A 20079-nucleotide genomic window follows, 5' to 3' on the forward strand; every position below is an offset into this window, starting at 1 on the left:
TAATAATTAACATAAAGAAGTTTTTGTTTCTTACTAACAGAATCAAGATTAGTATCTCTGATTGGCAAGAAGCTCTCTTCTATGCAGTAATTTGGGGACTGACATTCCTTCCATCTGTGGCTCTACTATTTTCAACAGATAGTTTGCAGAAAGGGGAAGAACATGGACCATAGTTTTTGGAAGTTTTGAGAGAGAGAGAGAAAGAGAAAGAGAGAGAAAGGATCTGAAGAGTGTTGTGTGCTTACAGCCTAGAGCCCAGTGAGATCATGACTGAGCCAAAGTCAAACACTTAACCAGCTGAGCCACCCAGGCACCCAAATTCTTGCAAGCATTTATAGTCCGACTCTGGAATTATTATTTGTCACTTTCACCCACTTTCTGTTGGCCAGAACCTATTCACATGACCAACCCTAACCTCAAGGAAGGCTGGAAAAAGTAGCCTAACTGAGCCCAGGAACAAGAGGAAATTATTTGGGGGATCAGTTGACAGATTGTGCCACATGATAACTGGGAAACTTTTGGATATTGAAGTCTGAGACTCAGAGGAAGGATTTGAGCTGAAAATTTGAGCTTTAGGAGTCATCAGAAATTGGGGCAGTTTATATCATAAGAGCAGATGAAGTCACTCTCAGAGAAAATGACAAGCGCAGTAGGCCAAGGAGAGAGCTTTTAAGTTGGCCAACACACAAAGCTGGGATGGGAAAAAGGATGCTAAAAAGGAGCTTGACAAACCCTGAAGTAGGAGGACCAGGGAAATATTGTATCATGGAAACCCATGAGTAGAGCATTTCAAGAAGTTGGTGAAAAATAGTGTAAAATGTAGTCGACAGGTCCAAGAATATAGTAAAGTAAACCCATAAGGCATCAGATGGTTAAATGTTAGAGACCTGATTGAGTAATTCTCATTTCAAAGGCATAGTCAAGGCAGAAACCAGATTTTAGTGCATTGAGGTATCAACAGAGAGGAGCTAGAGAAGGGCTGGGGATGGAAAAATCAGAGCAAGGGGGTAGTTGATGAAGCAAAGTCCCCGAGAGAACAGGAATAAGAGAGCTTACTAAAATGAAGTTTTGAGTTTGTCCAAGTGCTGCTTTTTGACATGCTCTTCTTTTTAGCCCATACAATGATTGATAACTGATATTTGTTAGGAGCAATTTTGTTACTTTACCTGGCAATAGAGACTGTAATTATATTTCTAGCTCCATATTAGCTGGTTTACATGACCACTCCACCCTGGGAAATACAGTTAATCCTTGAAAGGAAAATCACATTTTTCTTGGTTTTGAATACAAAGTATAGTACAGAAAAGAGAAATATTACTACTGTAACTTTGTTATAAGTAGGCAAAACTAAGACAAATTATGTATTTTTTATTTTCTCTAAAACCGAGTTATAACCTCTCCTTTATGTTTAAACAAATACTGATATTATATTTATTTTCCCTCACTCCTATACTCTTTAGCAAGGAGCATTTTTAGAAGTCCTTTTCTTTCTTAGAACATTTTTTTTTTAATAATGGGGAAGTGAGACAGAAATAAAGAGGCTTACATTTGGATTGAGGTGCGTACTTAATGTTCTGGTGTTTAATATTGAGCAGCAAGCCCTAGTTTTATTAATAAATCACTCTACAGTTATCTTTCCCTTTTCTTCCAGTCAATTAACATTTTCCAGTGAGGCACATAGCATTAATTTAAGAGGTTTTAAAAATTGTTTCTGTATATTGTACATTGGTTTCTCACTTAAGAACAGAATATAGGCAACAAATCTGCAAATCAGCCATTACTACGTATATATGTGTATATATACACACACACACACACACGCTAATGGTAAAGGTAGCAAGAATCATTTTCAGTATGTTTTATATTGTGTTTTAAACAGCATTTCACACAACTGTTCACTGTATTCGTTTTACCTTTTTGTAAAAACCTTAAAACATCACCAAATGTCACATGTAGAACTTGAATTACTGTATTTTTGGGAGTGCAATTTAATATTTGTACTTTGTTGCATTGAGGTTTATTTTTTAATGTTATATTATTAACATTTCTTTTACTTTCTTTCAAATTCTCATATTAGGGAATAGGATTAAAGTAAGTAAAATATATTTAAAATATTGCTTTCAGTTTAAATCTATTTTCTAGAAAAAAGGTAGATAACCATATTCATTCTTCTTCTATTCCTAATTCCTATTTTGGTACCCAGTTTGTAATAGATTTTGAGCAAATATTCATGAATTGAGGATAATACTTGAGCTAGTGTCTTTTCAGAAAAGTTCTGTAAGTGTGTCATAATATAGCATGCAGCATTTCTAAGTCATCATACTGCTGTGTTCTTCGCATACTTGATACCGGAGCCAGTCTTCAACTGCACAAAGATGAGTTGGCCATGAAATGAGTATCCAGCAATCATCTCTCCATTATGATAGCCAGAATACATTTCAGAACTAAAGTTGCACCATTCAAGAAATGTATGTTTGCTGATGAGATTTTTAAGAAAGCCGTACTTTGTGTCACCCTGGCCCCGTGCTTCAATCATGCCCAGAGTCTCTTCTTCAGCATAGGCCTATTTTTCTCGGAGAATCACTTTCCCTCTTGTGATTTATTTAAAGGTACATTTTTAGCTTCATAACTTCACTGCTTAGCAGCTTCTTGTTTTGTATGTCGAATAGGATGTCGGATTTGGGGGAGGGAGCTAGAGATGGCAGTGAGGTCTGTATCTCATCTCTGTAAAATGGCAAGCTTGTGTTGGACATTTGGATACAGAAGTAAATTTCAGTATCTTGCCTAGTCCCCTCCTTCAAGGAGCAGTGGTAAAACGTCCCCCTCAAAGGCCTGCTCCCTCCTCTGTTGTGTAGCTGAATCAGTTAGCTCTTTTTTAAAAAAAATATAATTTATTAAATTATATTAGTCAAGTTGGCTAACATATAGTGTATACAGTGTGCTCTTGGTTTTGGAGGTCGATTCCCATGATTCATCGCTTACATACAACACCCAGCGCTCATCCCAACAAGTGCCCTCCTCAGTGCCCATCGCCCCTTTCCTCCTTTCCTCTGCCCCCATCAACTCTCAGTCTGATCTCTGTATGTAAGAGTCTCTTATGGTTTGCCTCCTTCTCTGTTTGAAACTATTTTTTCCCCTTCCCTTCCCCATGGCCTTCTGTTAAGTTTCTCAAGTTGCACATATGAGTAAAAACATGGTATCTGTCTTTTCTTTGACTGACTTATTTCACTTAGCATAATACCCTCCAGTTCCATCCATGTTGTTGCAAATGGCAGGATTTCATTCTTTCTCATTGCCAAGTAGTATTCCTTTGTATATATAAACCACATCTTTTTTTTTATTCTTTTAAAAAAAATTTTTTTTAATTTTTTAAATTTACATCCAAATTAGTTACCATATAGTGCAACAATAATTTCAGGAGTAGATTCCTTAGTACGCCTTACCCATTTAGCCCATCCCTCCTCCCACAACCCCTCCAGTAACCCTCTGTATGTTCTCCATATTTAAGAGCCTCTTATGTTTTGTTCCCCGCCTGGTTTTTATATTATTTTTGCTTCCCTTCCCTTATGTTCATCTGTTCTGTATCTTTAAGTCCTCATATGTGTGAAGTCATATGATATTTGTCTTTCTCTGACTAATTTCGCTTAGCATAATACCCTCTAGTTCCATCCACATAGTTGCAAATGGCAAGATTTCATTCTTTTTGATTGCCAAGTAATACTCCATTGTGTGTGTGTGTGTGTGTATGTGTGTGTATACATACATACATATATATATATGTATATATATATGTATGTATATATATATATGTATGTATGTATGTATATATATATATCACATCATCTTTATCCATTCATCCATCGATGGACATTTGGGCTCTTTCCATACTTTGGCTATTGTTGATAGTGCTGCTAATAAACATTGGGGTGCATGTGCTCCTTGCATAAATACCTAGCGTACCCTTGCATAAATACCTAGTAATGCAATTACTGGGTCATAGGGTAGTTCTATTTTTAACTTTTTGAGGAACCTGCATACTGTTTTCCAGAGTGGCTGCACCAGCTTGCATTCCCACTAGCAGTGCAAAAGAGATCCTCTTTCTCCACATCCTCACCAACATCTGTTATTGCCTAAGTTGTTAATGTTAGCCATTCTGACAGGTATAAGGTGGTATCTCATTGTGGTATAAACCACATCTTTATCCATTCATCAGTTGAGGGACATTTAGGCTCTTTCCATGATTTGGCTATTGTTGAGAGCCCTGCTATAAACATTGGGGGTACATGTACCCCTATTCATCAGCACTCCTGTATCCTTCAGATAAATTCCCAGTAGTGCTATTTCTGGGTCATAGGGTAGTTCTATTTTTAATTTTTTGAGGAACCTCCATGCTGTGAAACAGTTCTAATTCTATACTCAGTTCTATCCCCTCTATAGAATTCATTTGGTCACCACATCATTATATTAGTCACACGAGCTGCTGTAACAAATAGGGCTCCCAAATTCAGTGGCTTAGCACCCTATGCATTTATTTTTCACTTATATTGAACGGTGCAGCATGTTTCTGGGTAAGTGGGCTTTGCTGCACGCGGTCATTGAAGGGCCCTGAAGGAAGCTTAGCATCTTCCAAGGTCGCCTTGGATGCCAGTATCCAGATTCCAGAAGGCAAAAGGGCATGAGGGCTTTCATGTGAGAAGTGTTTACGGGCCAGAGGCTGGAAACCATAGATATCATCTCCCTCCTTCCACTGTCTAGAGCTCAGGCACATGGACACCCCTCCCTGCAGTACAGAACCAGGAAACGCAAGTAATTGAGTCCCAAAAGAGTGGCTGCTAAGGTAGGTTGAAGGACGGTGATGAATTTCCCACTTGCATTGGAGAGCATGTCTCATATAACCCTGTTTCTTTCTGCCGGTATAGACAGAACGAATTGTTTTCATTTAGTAATTGACTCTGTCTCAGAAATCATCTGGGAGTTGAAATGGAAGGAAATATGTTATTTTCTTTTTCCAATACAATGAACTTAACTTTAAAAAATAGGAAAGCCAAATATTTGAAGGTTTACCTGTTAACTTGCTAGAAATGCTTTCTATTAGGCGATGCTGCTGTTCTTTTTGCCATCTGGTAAGACTGCTGTTGTGAAACATCTCTTCTGTGAAATCCCCCTGAGCTGCCTGCCTCTTCCCGCCTCTGCTTCCCCAGCCAGGCACAGTTAGCATTTGTATCCTCGAGTGCTCTGCTAGGACCTGAACATGCCCATGTTAGTTTAACTCATTCGCTCCTCACTCACCCAAGCACCTATAATGAAAACAAGGTTGAAATTCACTGTGATACAGTTATATATTAGATAGCAAGGATGCAGGGAAGAGGAGATTAGCACTAGGTTCTTGGGGATGAGGGAACCGTGGTACTCCTTCTTGTAGAGGAAGGAAGTTTGGTCCAAGTCCCCATAATTACTCCCAATGCTCTTCCTCCCTCAGATGATGAAATTTATGAGGAAAAAAGGCCTGTTATGATAATCTCTAACTCTGGTACCCAGAACAGTGCCAGGCTCATACTAGACACTCAGTAAACCGAATAGACTAGATGACAAGATAAGTCAATGAATTTGTAAATTTTATTTACTCCATAATTTTCCATGCATTGTCTCATGCACTCCTCATAACAGCTTTATGATTGGTGGGTGGATGGATATTCTTAGTCTTGGTTTATAGATAATGGATTCAGAGACAATTCAAGAGAATTTGCCAATGTTGTACAGCGGGTTAATAGAATAGATCTTAGGTATTCTGCGCCAAATCTGGTGTATTCTTCACTCTTGGAAACAGATATTTCAGTATCAAAATAGTGCTTTGAAATTTGTAGCATGTGCTGCTTTGAAGATAAAACATCAGAATCTCATTGAGTGATAAAGGCTACTCCTTTACATTGAGTCCACAAGACTGTTTCTTTTTTAAGTTTCTTTTTTTCCAGTTTTATTGAGAAATAGTTGACATACATCACTGTATAAGGCATATAGCACAATGATTTGATGTACATATATTGTGAAATGAGTACCACAGTACTTTCAGACTAACATCCATCATTTATAGACACAATAAAGAAAGGAGAAAAGGAAAAAAAAACGTTGTGATAAGAACACTCAGGATTTACACTCTTAACTTTCCTATATATCATACAGCAGTATTAGTTATAGTCATCATGTGTACCTTACATCTGTAGTACTTATTTATCTTATAATTGGAAGTTTGCCCTTTTGACCACCTTCCTTCCGTTCCCCCTTCACCCACACCCATTTATTAATTTTTTTAAATTTACATCCAAGTTAGTTACCATATAGTACAGTAACGATTTCAGGAGTAGATTCCAATGATTCATCCCCTATGTATAACACCCAGTGCTCATCCCAACAAGTGCCCTCCTTTTTAAAAAAAAATTTTTTTTTCTTAATGTTTATTTATTATTGAGAGACACAGAGAGAGATAGAGCATGAGCATGGGAGGGGCAGAGAAAGGAGGAGACACAGAATCTGAAGCAGGCTCCAGGCTCTGAGCTGTCAGCACAGAGCCTCATGCAGGGCTTGAACTCACAAACCGTGAGATCATGACCTGAGCTGAAGTTGGACGCTCAACCGACTGAGCCACCCAGGCGGCGCCCCCCAACAAGTGCCCTCCTTAATTCTCCTTACCCATTTAGCCCATTCCCTCACCCACAACCCCTCCATTAACCCTCAGTTTGTTGTCTATATTTAAGAGTCTCTTATGTTTTGTCCTCCTCCTTGTTTTTATATTATTTTTGCTTCCCTTCTCTTATGTTCATCTGTTTGTATCTTAAACTCCACTCATGAGTGAAGTCATATGATATTTGTGTTTCTCTGACTAATTTCGCTTAGCATAAATACCCTCTAGTTCCATCCTTGTTGCAAATGGCAAGATTTCATTCTTTTTGATTGCCGAGTAATACTCCATTGTGTGTGTGTGTGTGTGTGTGTGTGTGTGTGTGTGTGTGTGTGTGTGTTTGTGTGTGTGTGTACACACACACATACATACGCCATGTCTTCTTTATCCATTCATCTGTTGATGGACATTTGGGCCCTTTCCATACTTTGGCTATTGTCGATAGCACTGCTATAAACATTAGGGTGCATGTGTCCCTTCAAAACAGCACACCTGTATCCCTTGAATAAATACCTAGTAGTGCCATTGCTGGGTCATAGGGTAGTTCTATTTTTAACTTTTTGAGCAACCTCCATACTGTTTTCCAGAGTGGCTGCAGCAGTTTGCATTCCCATGAGCAATGCAGAAGAGATCCTCTTTCTCTACATCCTCACCAACATCTGTTGTTGTTGCCTGAATTTTTAATTTTAGCCATTCTGACAGGTGTGAGATGGTATCTCATTGTGGTTTTGCTTTGTATTTCCTGATGGTGAATGATGTTGAGCATTTTTTCATGTGTCTGTTCGCCATCTGGATGTCTTCTTTGGAGAAGCGTCTATTCATGTCTTTTGCCCATTTCTTCACTGGATTATTTGATAAGTTCTTTATAGATTTTGGATACTAACCCTTTATCTGATGTCATTTGCAAATATCTTCTCCCATTCTGTTGGTGGCTTTTTAGTTTTGCTGATTGTTTCCTTTACTGGGCAGAAGTTTTTTATCTTTTTTTTTTTATTTTTTTTTTAACATTTATTTATTTTTGAGAGACAGAGCGTGAGTGGGGAGGGGCAGAGAGAGAGAGGGAGACACAGAATCCAAAGCAGGCTCCAGGCTCTGAGCTGTCAGCACAGAGCCTGATGCAGGGCTCGAACTCACAAACCGTGAGATCATGACCTGACCCGAAGTTGGACAGCAGAAGCTTTTTATATTGATGAGATCCCAAGAAATGTTCTTTTTAAGACAAAGAGACGGTTCTTCTACCATGTTCTATAGCTCTTTATATCCCTGCCAGCACAGTGTTTTGTACTCAGTAGGTGCTCTATAAATATTTCTTAAATAATTGACAATGATTAAAAATGTCTAAATTAGATTCACCTGAATTGGACAAGCTTTTTGTAACAGACTGGCATAAGCTTTTACCTATAATCATTGTGCCACAGGTGAGAAATTTTGCCTCTGGTATATTCTAATTCAAGGATTCTTTTCTTTTTTTTTTTTTTTTTTTAATTCAAGAAGTTTTTAACATGCTAGCTTGTTAAAAGCTAGCTTCTGGTTTTCTTTGCCTTCTTCGTTCTACCAACACTTATACCCTTACAGTCTTCCTAAGGACACTATCTGGAAGCTGAGACTTGCTGGATGTTCTTATCACAACAGATTAATACATTCTGTAATGGACTTGCTTTAGTGTCTTTTGATGCTCTAAAAATCTCAAGCTTCCTTAGTGTTGGAGTTAATGATAGACATTCATTGCTTCTGTCTCCAAATTACTCATACTTCATCCCATAATAATAGAGAAAATATATTTCTCTACAGAAATGTTACTCATATTTCATCCCATAAGGTATTGGTGTTCTCTACAGAAATATTATGAAAATAATATACCTAATTTATTAAAACTGCAGCTAACTAAGGATGATGGCATGGCTCACTGAAGTATAATATTACACATTTCCACATAGATATTGTTTCACTTCAAACTTACATGTCTGAAGACGGACTGACTTTGTACCTTCTGCGTCTTTCCTGCTCTCCATCTCCGCTCCCCGCTGCCACCCTCCAGCCATTGCCAGCTGCTACCCATCTCATTTAGTGGCAGGCTCCAAATCACGAAGACATCCTGACCACTTGATCCTTTCCTTTACATAATGCACATCGAATTCATGTTCATGCAGTGTTGCACTGACCTCTAAAATGTTCTTGATATCAGAGGATTTGAGCCCTCTATGTTTTAAAGCCAGGTATGAGTACATTGCCTAATCTCCTTGTAGCTATGAAATTTTGGGGAAGGAGCTAAGAGTTTACCGTCAAATCAGCAAGAGGACTCGGATTAAAAATAAAATTTTAAGGAGGTTTTGATGTTAGATGACATTTCTCTTCCATGTACTTGAGGAGGAATTTATTTCATCATCTCTGGAAACACCTGCTTTTTCCCAAACTCTGTAACCAGGAGACAGAACAGACAGTGGGAAATATTCAGAGTGTATGGCGTGCAGAAGGTGGCTGGTAAATGTTTAATGAATGAGGAGATGGACAGGTGAACAAAAATAGAATGGGAACGGCGAGAGGCCCTGAACTCTGCTTCTGTTTTGTTTTTGCTTGACAGCAATATATTTTTTGTTTTGTTTGGCTTATTTTTCTAAGAGTGAGATAAATGCCAAGTTTAGAAAGACAGACCCACCTTTTCATATTAATCATTACTAGGGAAACACCAAGAGTGTCTTAACCTACTACGTAATGGCATTTTAATCTGCAGGAAATCCAAGAGAGTGCTTTAGAAAGTGTTTGTAATTGAAGACTCAGTGGTGCTGATTTTGTGTTTAAAAAGAAAGTGGATGTCAGGGGTATGTGGATTTCAGTCTGCTATTACTATAATCATAATAAAGTGCCAGAATTCTGAAAAGGTTCTTAATATTTTTCTCATCCACTGATTGTCTTATTGCTAATATATCATCAACAAAATAATGTTAGCCACAATGTAATAAAACTGACATCATAATATTTGTCCGGAAGTTATCTTTCAATCACAGAATGATACAGTAACAGAATTTTAATATTGTAAAGCTTCTAGTACTAAGCAGTAAAGATCAATGAGGTTTTCTCGCTCATTTATTCCAGTGACTTATTCTTACCAGTTAATTTTATTCTGCCACATACTAAAGGATTGAAAGAGAATTACATCTCATTTCCCACTTCTGTTTTGTAGGGGAAGATGGTGAAAGGAATGGGAGGGGCTATGGATCTCGTGTCCAGTGCTAAGACCAAAGTGGTGGTCACCATGGAGCATTCTGCAAAGGTAATGTGTGCTGCTTTTGGAAATTCACAGTATGCCAAGATCCTGTACATACTCCAGGTCATGCAATCATGTTTTTTTTATTGTTTTCTCAGGATCATTCAAATTGATAGCATTTATATTTTAGAGAGAAAGGCTGCAAATAAAAGTAGTTACTTATTGTCATTCAGCTAGACAGTTCTTTAACTTTGAGTGAAACAAACAGGGGGGTGTTCTTTATTTACTTTGCTTACACAATAAAAGTTAAAGCCATAAAGTCTTCAAACTCAGTGAAAATATGTCAGGGCAGATGTTTTGATTTAGGTTTAAAGATGATTATAATGGTTGCTCTGTGCTTGCAAAATGAAAAATACAACAGAATGTGGCCTTTTAACAACAGTTATTTTAAAATGCATGGTGTGGTCTCTTACCAAAGCTGTGAGATGCCATTTTGGGAAGGGTTAGAAAGTGGTGGACTTGGTGATAAAGAGTATCCTTATTCTGTAAAGTATGATACCTTTATTTTGATGTATCATTGAATATTTGCTGAGTGCTGATTATAATGTTAGGTACTTCTATAATTTGGCAATGACCAAAACTACTCAAAGATCATTGACCTCGTGGAGCTTACATTTGGTGGTGGTGGTCGTGGTGATGATGATGATATATCATCATCCTACAATAATGATAACTACCATTTATCGAGCTTCCTGTATTCCGGCAGTATATTAAGCCCTCTCTGTGTATTTGCATGTATAAGCTTAATGAACTTAATCCAGGTATTTTCTTATGGTTTCAAAAACAGCTTCAGAGAGGTTAAGTAACTTGCCTGAGGTCACTAAACTAGTGGCACTGAGATTAGAACTGGGTATCTATGATTCCAAAGCCTAGTGTTCTAACTATAGAGCAATCAGTACAACTTTGTTCCTTGTTCCCAGCTCAGTGTCTTTAAACTAACTGAGCTTAATTGCTTTCCTAAGCTGAGTCCGTGGGTTTCTGATGATTTGCAAAATTGATCCTGGGTGGTACTCCCTTCATTATCAAATAATTCTTAGGGTTTTTTTTTTTAATGTTTATTTATTTACTTAGAGAGGGAGAGCATGTGAGTGAGCAGGAGAGGGGCAGAAGAGATAGAGGGAGAGAGAGAATCCCAAGTGGTCTGCACTGTTTGCATGGAGCCCAGCGCAGGACTTGGAACTCACGAACCATGAGATCATGACCTGAGCTGAAATCAAGAGTTAGATGTTTAACTGACAAAGCCACCCAAGGGGCCCTGATTCTTAGGTTTAAAACAAAATCTACCTGTTCTCACCTTGAGACCTGTTAATTTGAATGGAAGTGTTAGTTCATCTGCCCTGTTTTAATTTAGAGATGCAGCATCAGCATCTTGGGAGAGCACGGAGCTTGCTTCCCATGAGGGAGTTCTGTTACAGAGTGAAGTGTGCCATGAAATTGTTCTGTTGTGAAAAGTGTAATAAATATGAAAATATCCTAAATTGGTTTGTAAACAGTGGAAACTAGGCAGTAGAGCGTAAATACGGAACAATAGAAATGAAACCCACACAGGTGACTTCTGAGAGATGCCTTGTGAAAGCATCCAAAATACTTCGTTTCAGAGGCAAAAGGATGCCAAGCATGCAAATCAAATCCACATCTTTTCTGGAACATAATGTCTATTTGGATAAATAGACATTTCTGACTTCCCTTTTGTTATTACTTTAATGTTGGTGCACAGATGCTGAAGTCCGACTCATTTTAGATTTTTTTCATGCATTTGTTTTCAAAGTGTTAGGCCTGTATTTAACAAACTCTTTTTCTCTCTCTTTTTGTTTTTCCCAAGTCTTTTGTCTCAGCCAAAATTTCTGAAAGAGGAAAAGAAATCATCCTTTAAACTTTTCATTAGAAATTCCTAACTAAAGCTTTTTATAGAAGCAGACATTTTTCCTGTTTTCTTCTTTCTAGGCAAAGTTTTCTTGGTGTCTGACTACCTTTGTTCTTAGGCTTCTCTTCATCTCTTGACGTGGCCTTCTTCTGCCCTCTAAGAATGGCAAGAAAATGAAGGAAAGCAGTAGCAGTATGAGTCCTTATTAGCTACAAGGCCCTGTGCTTGGCATTGTACATACTTCATGTCGCTAGCTTCTCAGGGACCCTTTTCAGTAAGACTGGGATGTGGGCAGGTTAAGAAACTTGTCCAGGTGTATTATAGAGTTCGGAGTCTCACTCAGTTCATGTGTTCATCACACCACACCGCACCGCATCCTCACCAGAGCCATCTCCGCACCAGGATTTAAAACCAGCCCTTTTCTGAAAGCTTCAGGTTGCACAAGGATCACTCTCCCTTTTTAAATCTTCCCTAAGGCTCTCCTTGCTTTGGTGAGTCAAAGCAGAATACTTGTTATTCTTTATGCCTGGAATGCTCTTCCACTGATACCTGCATGGCTTGCTCCCTCAGTTCACGCACATCTCTGCTCAATATCACAGAAGCATTTCCCTGACTGTTCTATAAAACAGAAGTCCCCCCTCTCCTGACCTTCATCCCCCTTTTCATTGGAATGTAAGTTCCATGAGGGCAGGGACTCCATCAATTATAACAGGTGAAGAGAATCATGTCTGATGCCCATTAGGACTCAATAAATACTTGTTGAATTTATTAATTCTTCAAATAATAATACTTTGAACACGTAGAGCACCTTTAAGTTTTTCAAAGCAGTTGCAAGATTACTGCCTCCACATTTTATCATTATGATACTCTTGTGAGGTAGGTCTCATTGTTTCCCTTGCAAAGAAAAACAAACAATTTCCTAGAGGTTAAATATTCTGATAGAAGTCAAGTTGAAAATTTGGAGCAAAAGCAAGCCAAGAACCCATGTATTCTGCCTTTGGGCCTCCGTTTTTGTTTTTTTGGGTTTTTTTTTTTTTTAATAACCTTTTTTGTCTGGCAGGTACCATCACCGCTAACAACATAAAAGAAAGTACTTTGTTCTCAATATTGTGTACTGGATATATTTCCTAAGGGTAAAACTTTCAAAGCACAAAAGCAGGGAAATTCGGTCATAGTTGTCATTTATTGGAAACAAGCAAAGCTTGGGTACCTATTTTAGAGAACATAAACGAAAGCTCTATTTCTAAAAGAGGTTTAGATTTTATTTTTATTACAGTAGGAGGTCTGGATTCTGAAGGGATAAAGGGAACCATCATTGTTATGACATTGGGAATAAATCTTTGTGAATATCTTTCGATAACGTCTAATCTATATCTGATAGCAAAGGTATCATATAGAAATCTTGAATGTAGTTTTACATTGTCTTTATTTTTTGTGGGGAGGAATTATAAAAAGTAAATGAGATTTCTTAGTCCTATTTATTTTATACCAAATGTGTTACCAAAAGCCAACAAATGTGAAAGATTTTTTTAAACAAAAAATTCTTCCCTGGGAAACATTCTTAGAATACTTTTCAACAGCATTGAAAAGTATCCCAAGGTAAATAAAGTATTTCTTTGTTGGGATAATTTATAATTAACACAGTTTCAGCTGGTGTAATATTTTTTCATTTATAAAAGCTTGTCAATATTTTATAACTTGCTAATGAGACTTTTGTGGCTAGGATCTGTTTAGAAAAAATATTTACCTTAAAAAAATAGAAATGCTTACATGGTTTTGCCTTTTTATTTCTTCATTAATGATAGAAATGCCTGCCAAAAAAAAATGTTATAATGGGGGGAAAAAAAGCAGAACACAGTCCAACTAAAGCTCTTTAAAATGTCTTATAGAATTTAATTAAGCTAATAAGTTTAAATTCTGAGACTTTGTCCGTGGCTCTTCAAAGGAAAACTGACTCACAGAGAAGCTTTCTGAGGTACCACAACAATTCATGAATGGAAAGAGAAAATCATTCCTGTTCATACCTGGGCTGTGCCATCCTTAGGCTGGAGATCATAGGATGCAGTCTTTGGAGAGAAAATAAAAGGCCATGATAAAGATTTTTATATTACATTTCAGAAAAATGGCCTTGTATTCTAAGATCTCAAAGCCCTGAAGGCTGTTTTCAGAAAAAATGCCATGCTATGCGTATCATCTCATTTGGTTAGTCTTCCCCTTGAGAATGTGCCTGTAGCCACAAACAGTTATTACATCCACATAGAAACACCATTTGTAATAGCAACTGTTCTCAGAGCTAGCTGAGTCTTTCTGTTCGAGTCCTTTGTGGATTGTTGGAATCCCTAGCAAATAGGTGCTGTGTAAAGGCCAAAATATCCCATGATTATGAATTCAGTGTGAGTAATATCATCTTGACCTTTTACCCTTCATACCTTGATTGTCTTTCATTAGCCAGTCCCATTTTTCTGTTCTGTGTACCTCACCAGTCATAATGGTGATTGGACAGTCATGTGTTTTGTGATACAGCATTCCTGAATAGTTTGTATTTGTGGTGTGTGGGGTGTGTGTGTGTGTGTGTGTGTGTGTGTGTGTGTGTGTGTGTGTGTATAGAAGCTTTTTCACCTGGTTTAAGAATTGAGACCAGTGGGAAGAAGAAAAGGCAAGTGGCAGTGACATTCAGGCTTTTATGATGTTTTGGCAAAAGCCCAAAGAGAGATCTGTCATAGGTTTCATTGTGCTTCCAAAGTACTGAATATTCTCTTACAAAGTTCAGCCTACGTAGCCCATCTTTTCAGCAAGTTACTGGAAGCCCTGAAGCTTTAAGAGGGAGCAGGCATAATTCACTCTGCTTCTCTCCTGACTTATAAATGTGTGTGTTTCATTCTGCAGTCTTGAGATGTCTTGCTTCTCCCTTTGATCATGCCTTTATTTATCTCCCCAAAGTCTTGTAAGTCCCTTCACATACTTCTGCTCGCTGTGCTTCTCCTAGTGAGCTCACCGATGTTGGGAATGTGTAAGTACATATCTTGGGACTAGAAAGCAGCCTGTAGTGGTCCTTAGATACTCAGTCACATGGTATTTTACAGCTCTAGCTCTGTTGGAGTTCCTTCAGTTAGAATTATAATATTCAGACAGCAAGTCCTGAAGAACAGGGAGAGTGTTGCCATTTGAATATGGTGCTTGTGTGGTGGTGTGTATTTTGGGTAGCATGAATGAAGGCTTAAAGACTTGGTCCTTTAAGGAACAACCAACTTCTAGAATTTGCTTTCTTTTGTACTTGGTCATTAGGGCTTTCCCCAAAGAAGTTTCCTAAAAGAAGAAATATGTTGCAGCCACATTTAAAATAAGCACTTAACAGAAAAGATGAGCAATAGCGTTTTATGTAAAGCACAATCTTATTACATGCATGCTCTGTTGCCTCAGGTGAATAAATGCTGACATCAAATGCAAAAATCATCATGTTGTGAAACAGAGAGCTTGTTATTTGGGATTAAGTTTATTGTGATAACATGAAGCTTACTGTAGTGATAACCAGGGGGATTTATTATCACTTAACCAGACTCGTTACTGAAGAATTTAGGTCCAGGATTTTACACAAATATCAAAAGAATTAAAGAGAGATCACCACGAAGCAAGTAATACAAAGTACTATGGCCCTAAGTCATTTAAAAAGAAAAAGGTAAATTCCTCGGTGTTGCCATGAGGCCTGTAAGTGATCAAGGGGGGGGAAGAGAAAAAGTGGAGAGGCAGGTAGAGGAAGAGATTTAGCGATTCATCAAGGTTTTGATGAAGTTCACAAATAAGGACCGAGTGAAATCAGGAGCCCTCGGGACTAGTCAAAGCATTTTTAATGCTGTACTTGGTATCTGTTCCTCTGCCTTTTCTGGCATTTCTTCTTGGGGAAGAAAGAAAGAAGCAGAATGGTAAGGATGAAGCAGATCTCACGGACCCTAAATATTTGTGTGTAGATTCTACCTCTCCTAGTTTATGACACTTTCAGAACATTTTGTGTGATTCCTACGGTGACCAGGTGAGGAAGACAAGGCAACCATACAGAAAACTACAGCACAAAGAATTGAAGGCATCAAATGACCATTAAATGGCAGATAATAAGATGAAAAAAAATGGCTCTTTAGACTCTTCGTACAGTGTTCTTTGCTGCCACACACACTACACTGCCTCTCTTTTTTAGGATTTAATTTTAAATGCTGAAAACTCAGCAATTGTTCCTCCTTTGTGAATCGTTAATCTATGCAGCCGCCATGCCACATTGGAAGGCTCAGCCAGGCATGGTTAGAATAGAGCCCTGAAGTGGGAGTTAGTTATATGTTGGCTTCATAGCTAACCTATTGTTGAATACTGAAATTGTGACATTCTTTAATCTCTTGCCTCTCATTTTCTCTTTTTCCTTTATCTGTGTTATGTGCTAGAGCTAAATGTGAATGGAGTCATCTAGCTACATTGTTCTCACTGCAAGAATACACCCGGTGCCAGTTTCCTAGGCCAGCCGTATGGTGTGTCCCCAAAAACGTCTTGTGGTTTCATTAGTTTTGTGGGTCTCAGCAATTGGGTTTAGGCCATTTTCTGCATAATCACATGTCTAACTTCTTATAGGGACATAAGAGCTAAAGAATTCCTGGTAGACTGTGGAATTGTCAAATAGGTTTTGTGTAAACAAATGGTAGCTAACATTTATTGAGCGCTTGCAAAGTGCTGGACACTTGGATCTCATTGAACCGTTGTGGTAGCCCCATGGGGGGAGGGCTGCTGGGGAAGCCCAGGCCCAGGAACTTTGCACAGCCCGGGAGGAGCAGAGCCAGACTTTACCCTCAGGCCCTTTGGCTCCAGCCCACACTCTTAACCATACGCTATCCTGTTTATATAGCAGATAGTCCATGAAAGGTCTCTGTTAGTCCTGTCAGTTGAAATTCCTGATTCCTCCTAAAATGGAGTTCGTTGTTCATTAAAATCCAAGTAGTTTTGCTCACACCAGATGTGGATCTTGCTCAAATAATGAGAACAAAGTAAGAGCTCCCTGCAAAAAATGTTCTTCAGAGGCCCACAGATTGCTCCCTTTGTACCCAGGCAGGCCTGGAATTCACTGTGACATGCCTTATTTGAGTTATATTCAATGTAAGGAGACCTGACAATTGTACAAGCTTGAATATTCATCATTAATTTCAGCTCCTTAATTAAGCTTCTGTGACACGTGCAAACTTCCTTTGAAACTGGGAAGGAAAGTAGAGCATTAAAAATGAAGTGAAAATGAGGTTTTATTTCTACAATTATAAATTTTCTTATACAGTAAGATCCAGAAGCATATAACTTGTTATTAAAGGCGTAATGTGTATCCATTTTATATGTATTTGGCACTCATTTTGATTAAATTAAAATAGTAGGGTTTGTCTTTTTTTGAAATCCATCTGGGATTTCCAGTAGACCTTTCATTTTCCTCCCATTCATTTATTCAAAAAATAATACTTTTTGTGCCATGCACTGGGTGAAGTACACTAAAGCCTTTTAATTACTGGTGCATTGGAGAGTTGAAAGTTTATTGCGAGGAACAAAATCTTTTTAATTAAACCTAGTTATCTGAAATTCCTTGCCTATGACTGTACAGTAGATCTGACAGAAATTGGAGAGAGATATAAGCCAGATAGCAGGTGCTTATTTTAGTGGTAAAACAGTAAGATGTCGAAAGATGATTATGACATCATGTGTGGTGTTTTAATTTTATTTATTTATTTATTTATTTATTTATTTATTTATTTATTCATTTGTTTGTTTGTTTATTTTTGGTAAGAGCATGAGCCAGGGAGAAAGGCAGAGGGAGACAGAGAATCTTAAGCAGGGCTCCATGTCATGACTGTGAGATCACAACCCAAGCTGAAATCAAGAGTTGGATGCTTAACCAACTGAGCCACCATGTATGGTGGCTTTAGGCCCCAAAAAGAATCAGTAGAAGCATTTTTCCATTTTTTAGTAGAAGATCTAGAATATGATGAAGTAGCTTTCATCCTCAAGGGAAATACTAAATTAGGCTCCTGTTGCTTGATACTTAGAAAGGAGCTTAATGATAATTATAATCAGATCATCAGAGCTAATGTTTCAATTGTGTTTCCGTACAGGTGCCCAGAGGCCATGTCTACATTGGGATGTAGGCTGGAGGAAGGGGTATAATGGGTGAAAACCTGCTTTCCATTCTTTTTTTGAGTATAGTTGACACACAGTGTTATATTAGTTTCAGGTGTTTAGCATAGCGATTCAGCAGATTTGTACATGATGCTGTGATCCCCAGAGGCGTAGCTGCTATCTGACCCAATACATCACTGTTACAATATCATTGACGATATTCCTTGTGCCGTGTCTCTTATTCCCACGACTTACTCATTCCATAACTGGAAGCATCTATCTCCCTCTCTGTTTCACCAGCCTTGCCCAGCACACCACCCCCTCCCCTCTGGCAATCATCAGTTCTCTCTGTATTTATAGGTCTCGTTCTGTTTTCTGTTTGTTTATTCAGGTTTGTTTGTTTTTTGTATTCCACTTATGAGTAAAATGAGTAAAATATGCTGTTTGTCTTTCTCAGTCTGACTTATTTCACTTAGCATAATACTCTCTAGGTCCATCTGTGTTGTCTCAAATGGCATGATCTCATTATTTTTATGGCTGCACAATATTCCTGTGTGTGTGTGTGTGCCCACATCTTCCTTATCCATTCATCTATTGATGAACATTTAGGTTGCTTCCATATCTTGTAAATAAGGCTACAGTAAACATAGGGGTTCATACATCTCTCTGAATTCGTGGGTTTTTTTTCTTTGTATAAATACTCTGCTTTCTATCTATTCTTACTCCCTTTTTATTTTATGTTTGAAGAAAGGGTACAGTAGTTAAAAGGAAAAATACAGATTTAGGACAGCTCATACATTTTACTTATGAGCAAACTGAGGCTCAGACAAACTCCAGGAACAGCAAACAGCGGTATGAGAAAGTAAATAAAACCATGGTATACTATACTGCCTGGCTCAGCGATGAACAGTTTTACATGGTCATTGAGGCAGAATGGTGTAAATTCTAACCATTGAGTTAACTACAGTTTGCAGCCTAGCTCTAATGAAGAAGTGCAGATGACAACGGAGGACAGGGTTTTATAAGAGAGTTAAGTCTTCATGTACCACAATAAGAAGTTAGTACATAGTGTCTAAAATCAATTAATCAAGAAACAAATAGCATGGAACCCAGTTTGTAAAAAAGAAGGGGTAATAGGAAAATGTATAGATACAAAAGAAAATGCTAGAAAAAATTGATTCCTGTTGAGAGCAGGTCCAAAAGTAAGTAAAGGAGGCTAGGCATTGGTGTTTTCATGTATGTTTTACTTTTCTAACAAAATTAATTTTAAGAAAGGTATTACACATTCGCATCTCGTACATGCTTCTTATCCTTGGTGAATAATAGTTCGTGTTTGTCGAGGAGACCATTCCCTGAAAAGGAAAAGGAAGCAGGATACTAGAAGTAAAATTTCTCTTATGTTATATATAAGGACTGAGACTTGAGAGTTTAAATTTATGACAAGGTGTTTCCCAACTAAATCATTTCTGGCTTTTGCTATCCATTTGGTATTCTCCCTAAATTATGTTAGGAACAGAAGCTATCCCCAGAAAGAAAGCAAAAGCGTGACTGTGCAAAGATTTTGAAACAGCCTGTACTTAGGAGATGCTTTCTCTGATAGTTCCTGTGTGTCCTATCATTATTCCACTTCTAAGTAAGAATTGGTCCCTAACTACTCTTTTGATGTTCCTTCTTTTTAAAACAGGGAAATACACATAAAATCATGGAGAAATGTACATTGCCACTGACTGGAAAGCAGTGCGTCAACCGCATCATTACTGAAAAGGTACAGTGCCTCTTTTCATTTCCTCTAATGTCAGCCAGCACTTTTTTTTCTTATTTATAAGAATTCTTAGATTTTTTTTCATCACCCTCTAAAAGGGTATGTTGGTAGTCATAGGATTAAGTTAATCCGTGGGTAGACTGAATAGGAAAATTTGTCAATTTAATGTTTCTATATGTAGAATCCTTGACATGCACCTCTCTGGTGTGTATACCATGCAGCATATACACAATTGCACTACTGTCCTTAGTAACTTTGACAGTATATATAATCAAAGAGAAGTTTTATTCATCCTTTTACTTGGACTATTAACATGTCTAAGATGGATGATGTATATAAAGTTAAGAATATATTAATCATTCCTACCTTTCTTTGCTTTCCCA

The 20079-nt window shown here is 37.9% G+C and overlaps 1 protein-coding gene across 1 annotated transcript in view; it reads left to right on the forward strand.

Moving 5' to 3' along the window:
* OXCT1 (3-oxoacid CoA-transferase 1) overlaps nt 1-20079 on the forward strand; it is a 137988-nt gene that overhangs the window by 101805 nt on the left and 16104 nt on the right. The window contains exons 14-15 of the mRNA XM_047860143.1: nt 9858-9947; nt 19619-19699. Coding sequence (XP_047716099.1) covers nt 9858-9947; nt 19619-19699 — 171 coding nt within the window. The remainder of the gene's footprint in view (nt 1-9857; nt 9948-19618; nt 19700-20079) is intronic.

Source organism: Prionailurus viverrinus, chromosome A1, assembly GCF_022837055.1.
Source record: "Prionailurus viverrinus isolate Anna chromosome A1, UM_Priviv_1.0, whole genome shotgun sequence".
In the NCBI taxonomy this organism is placed as follows: domain Eukaryota; kingdom Metazoa; phylum Chordata; class Mammalia; order Carnivora; family Felidae; genus Prionailurus; species Prionailurus viverrinus.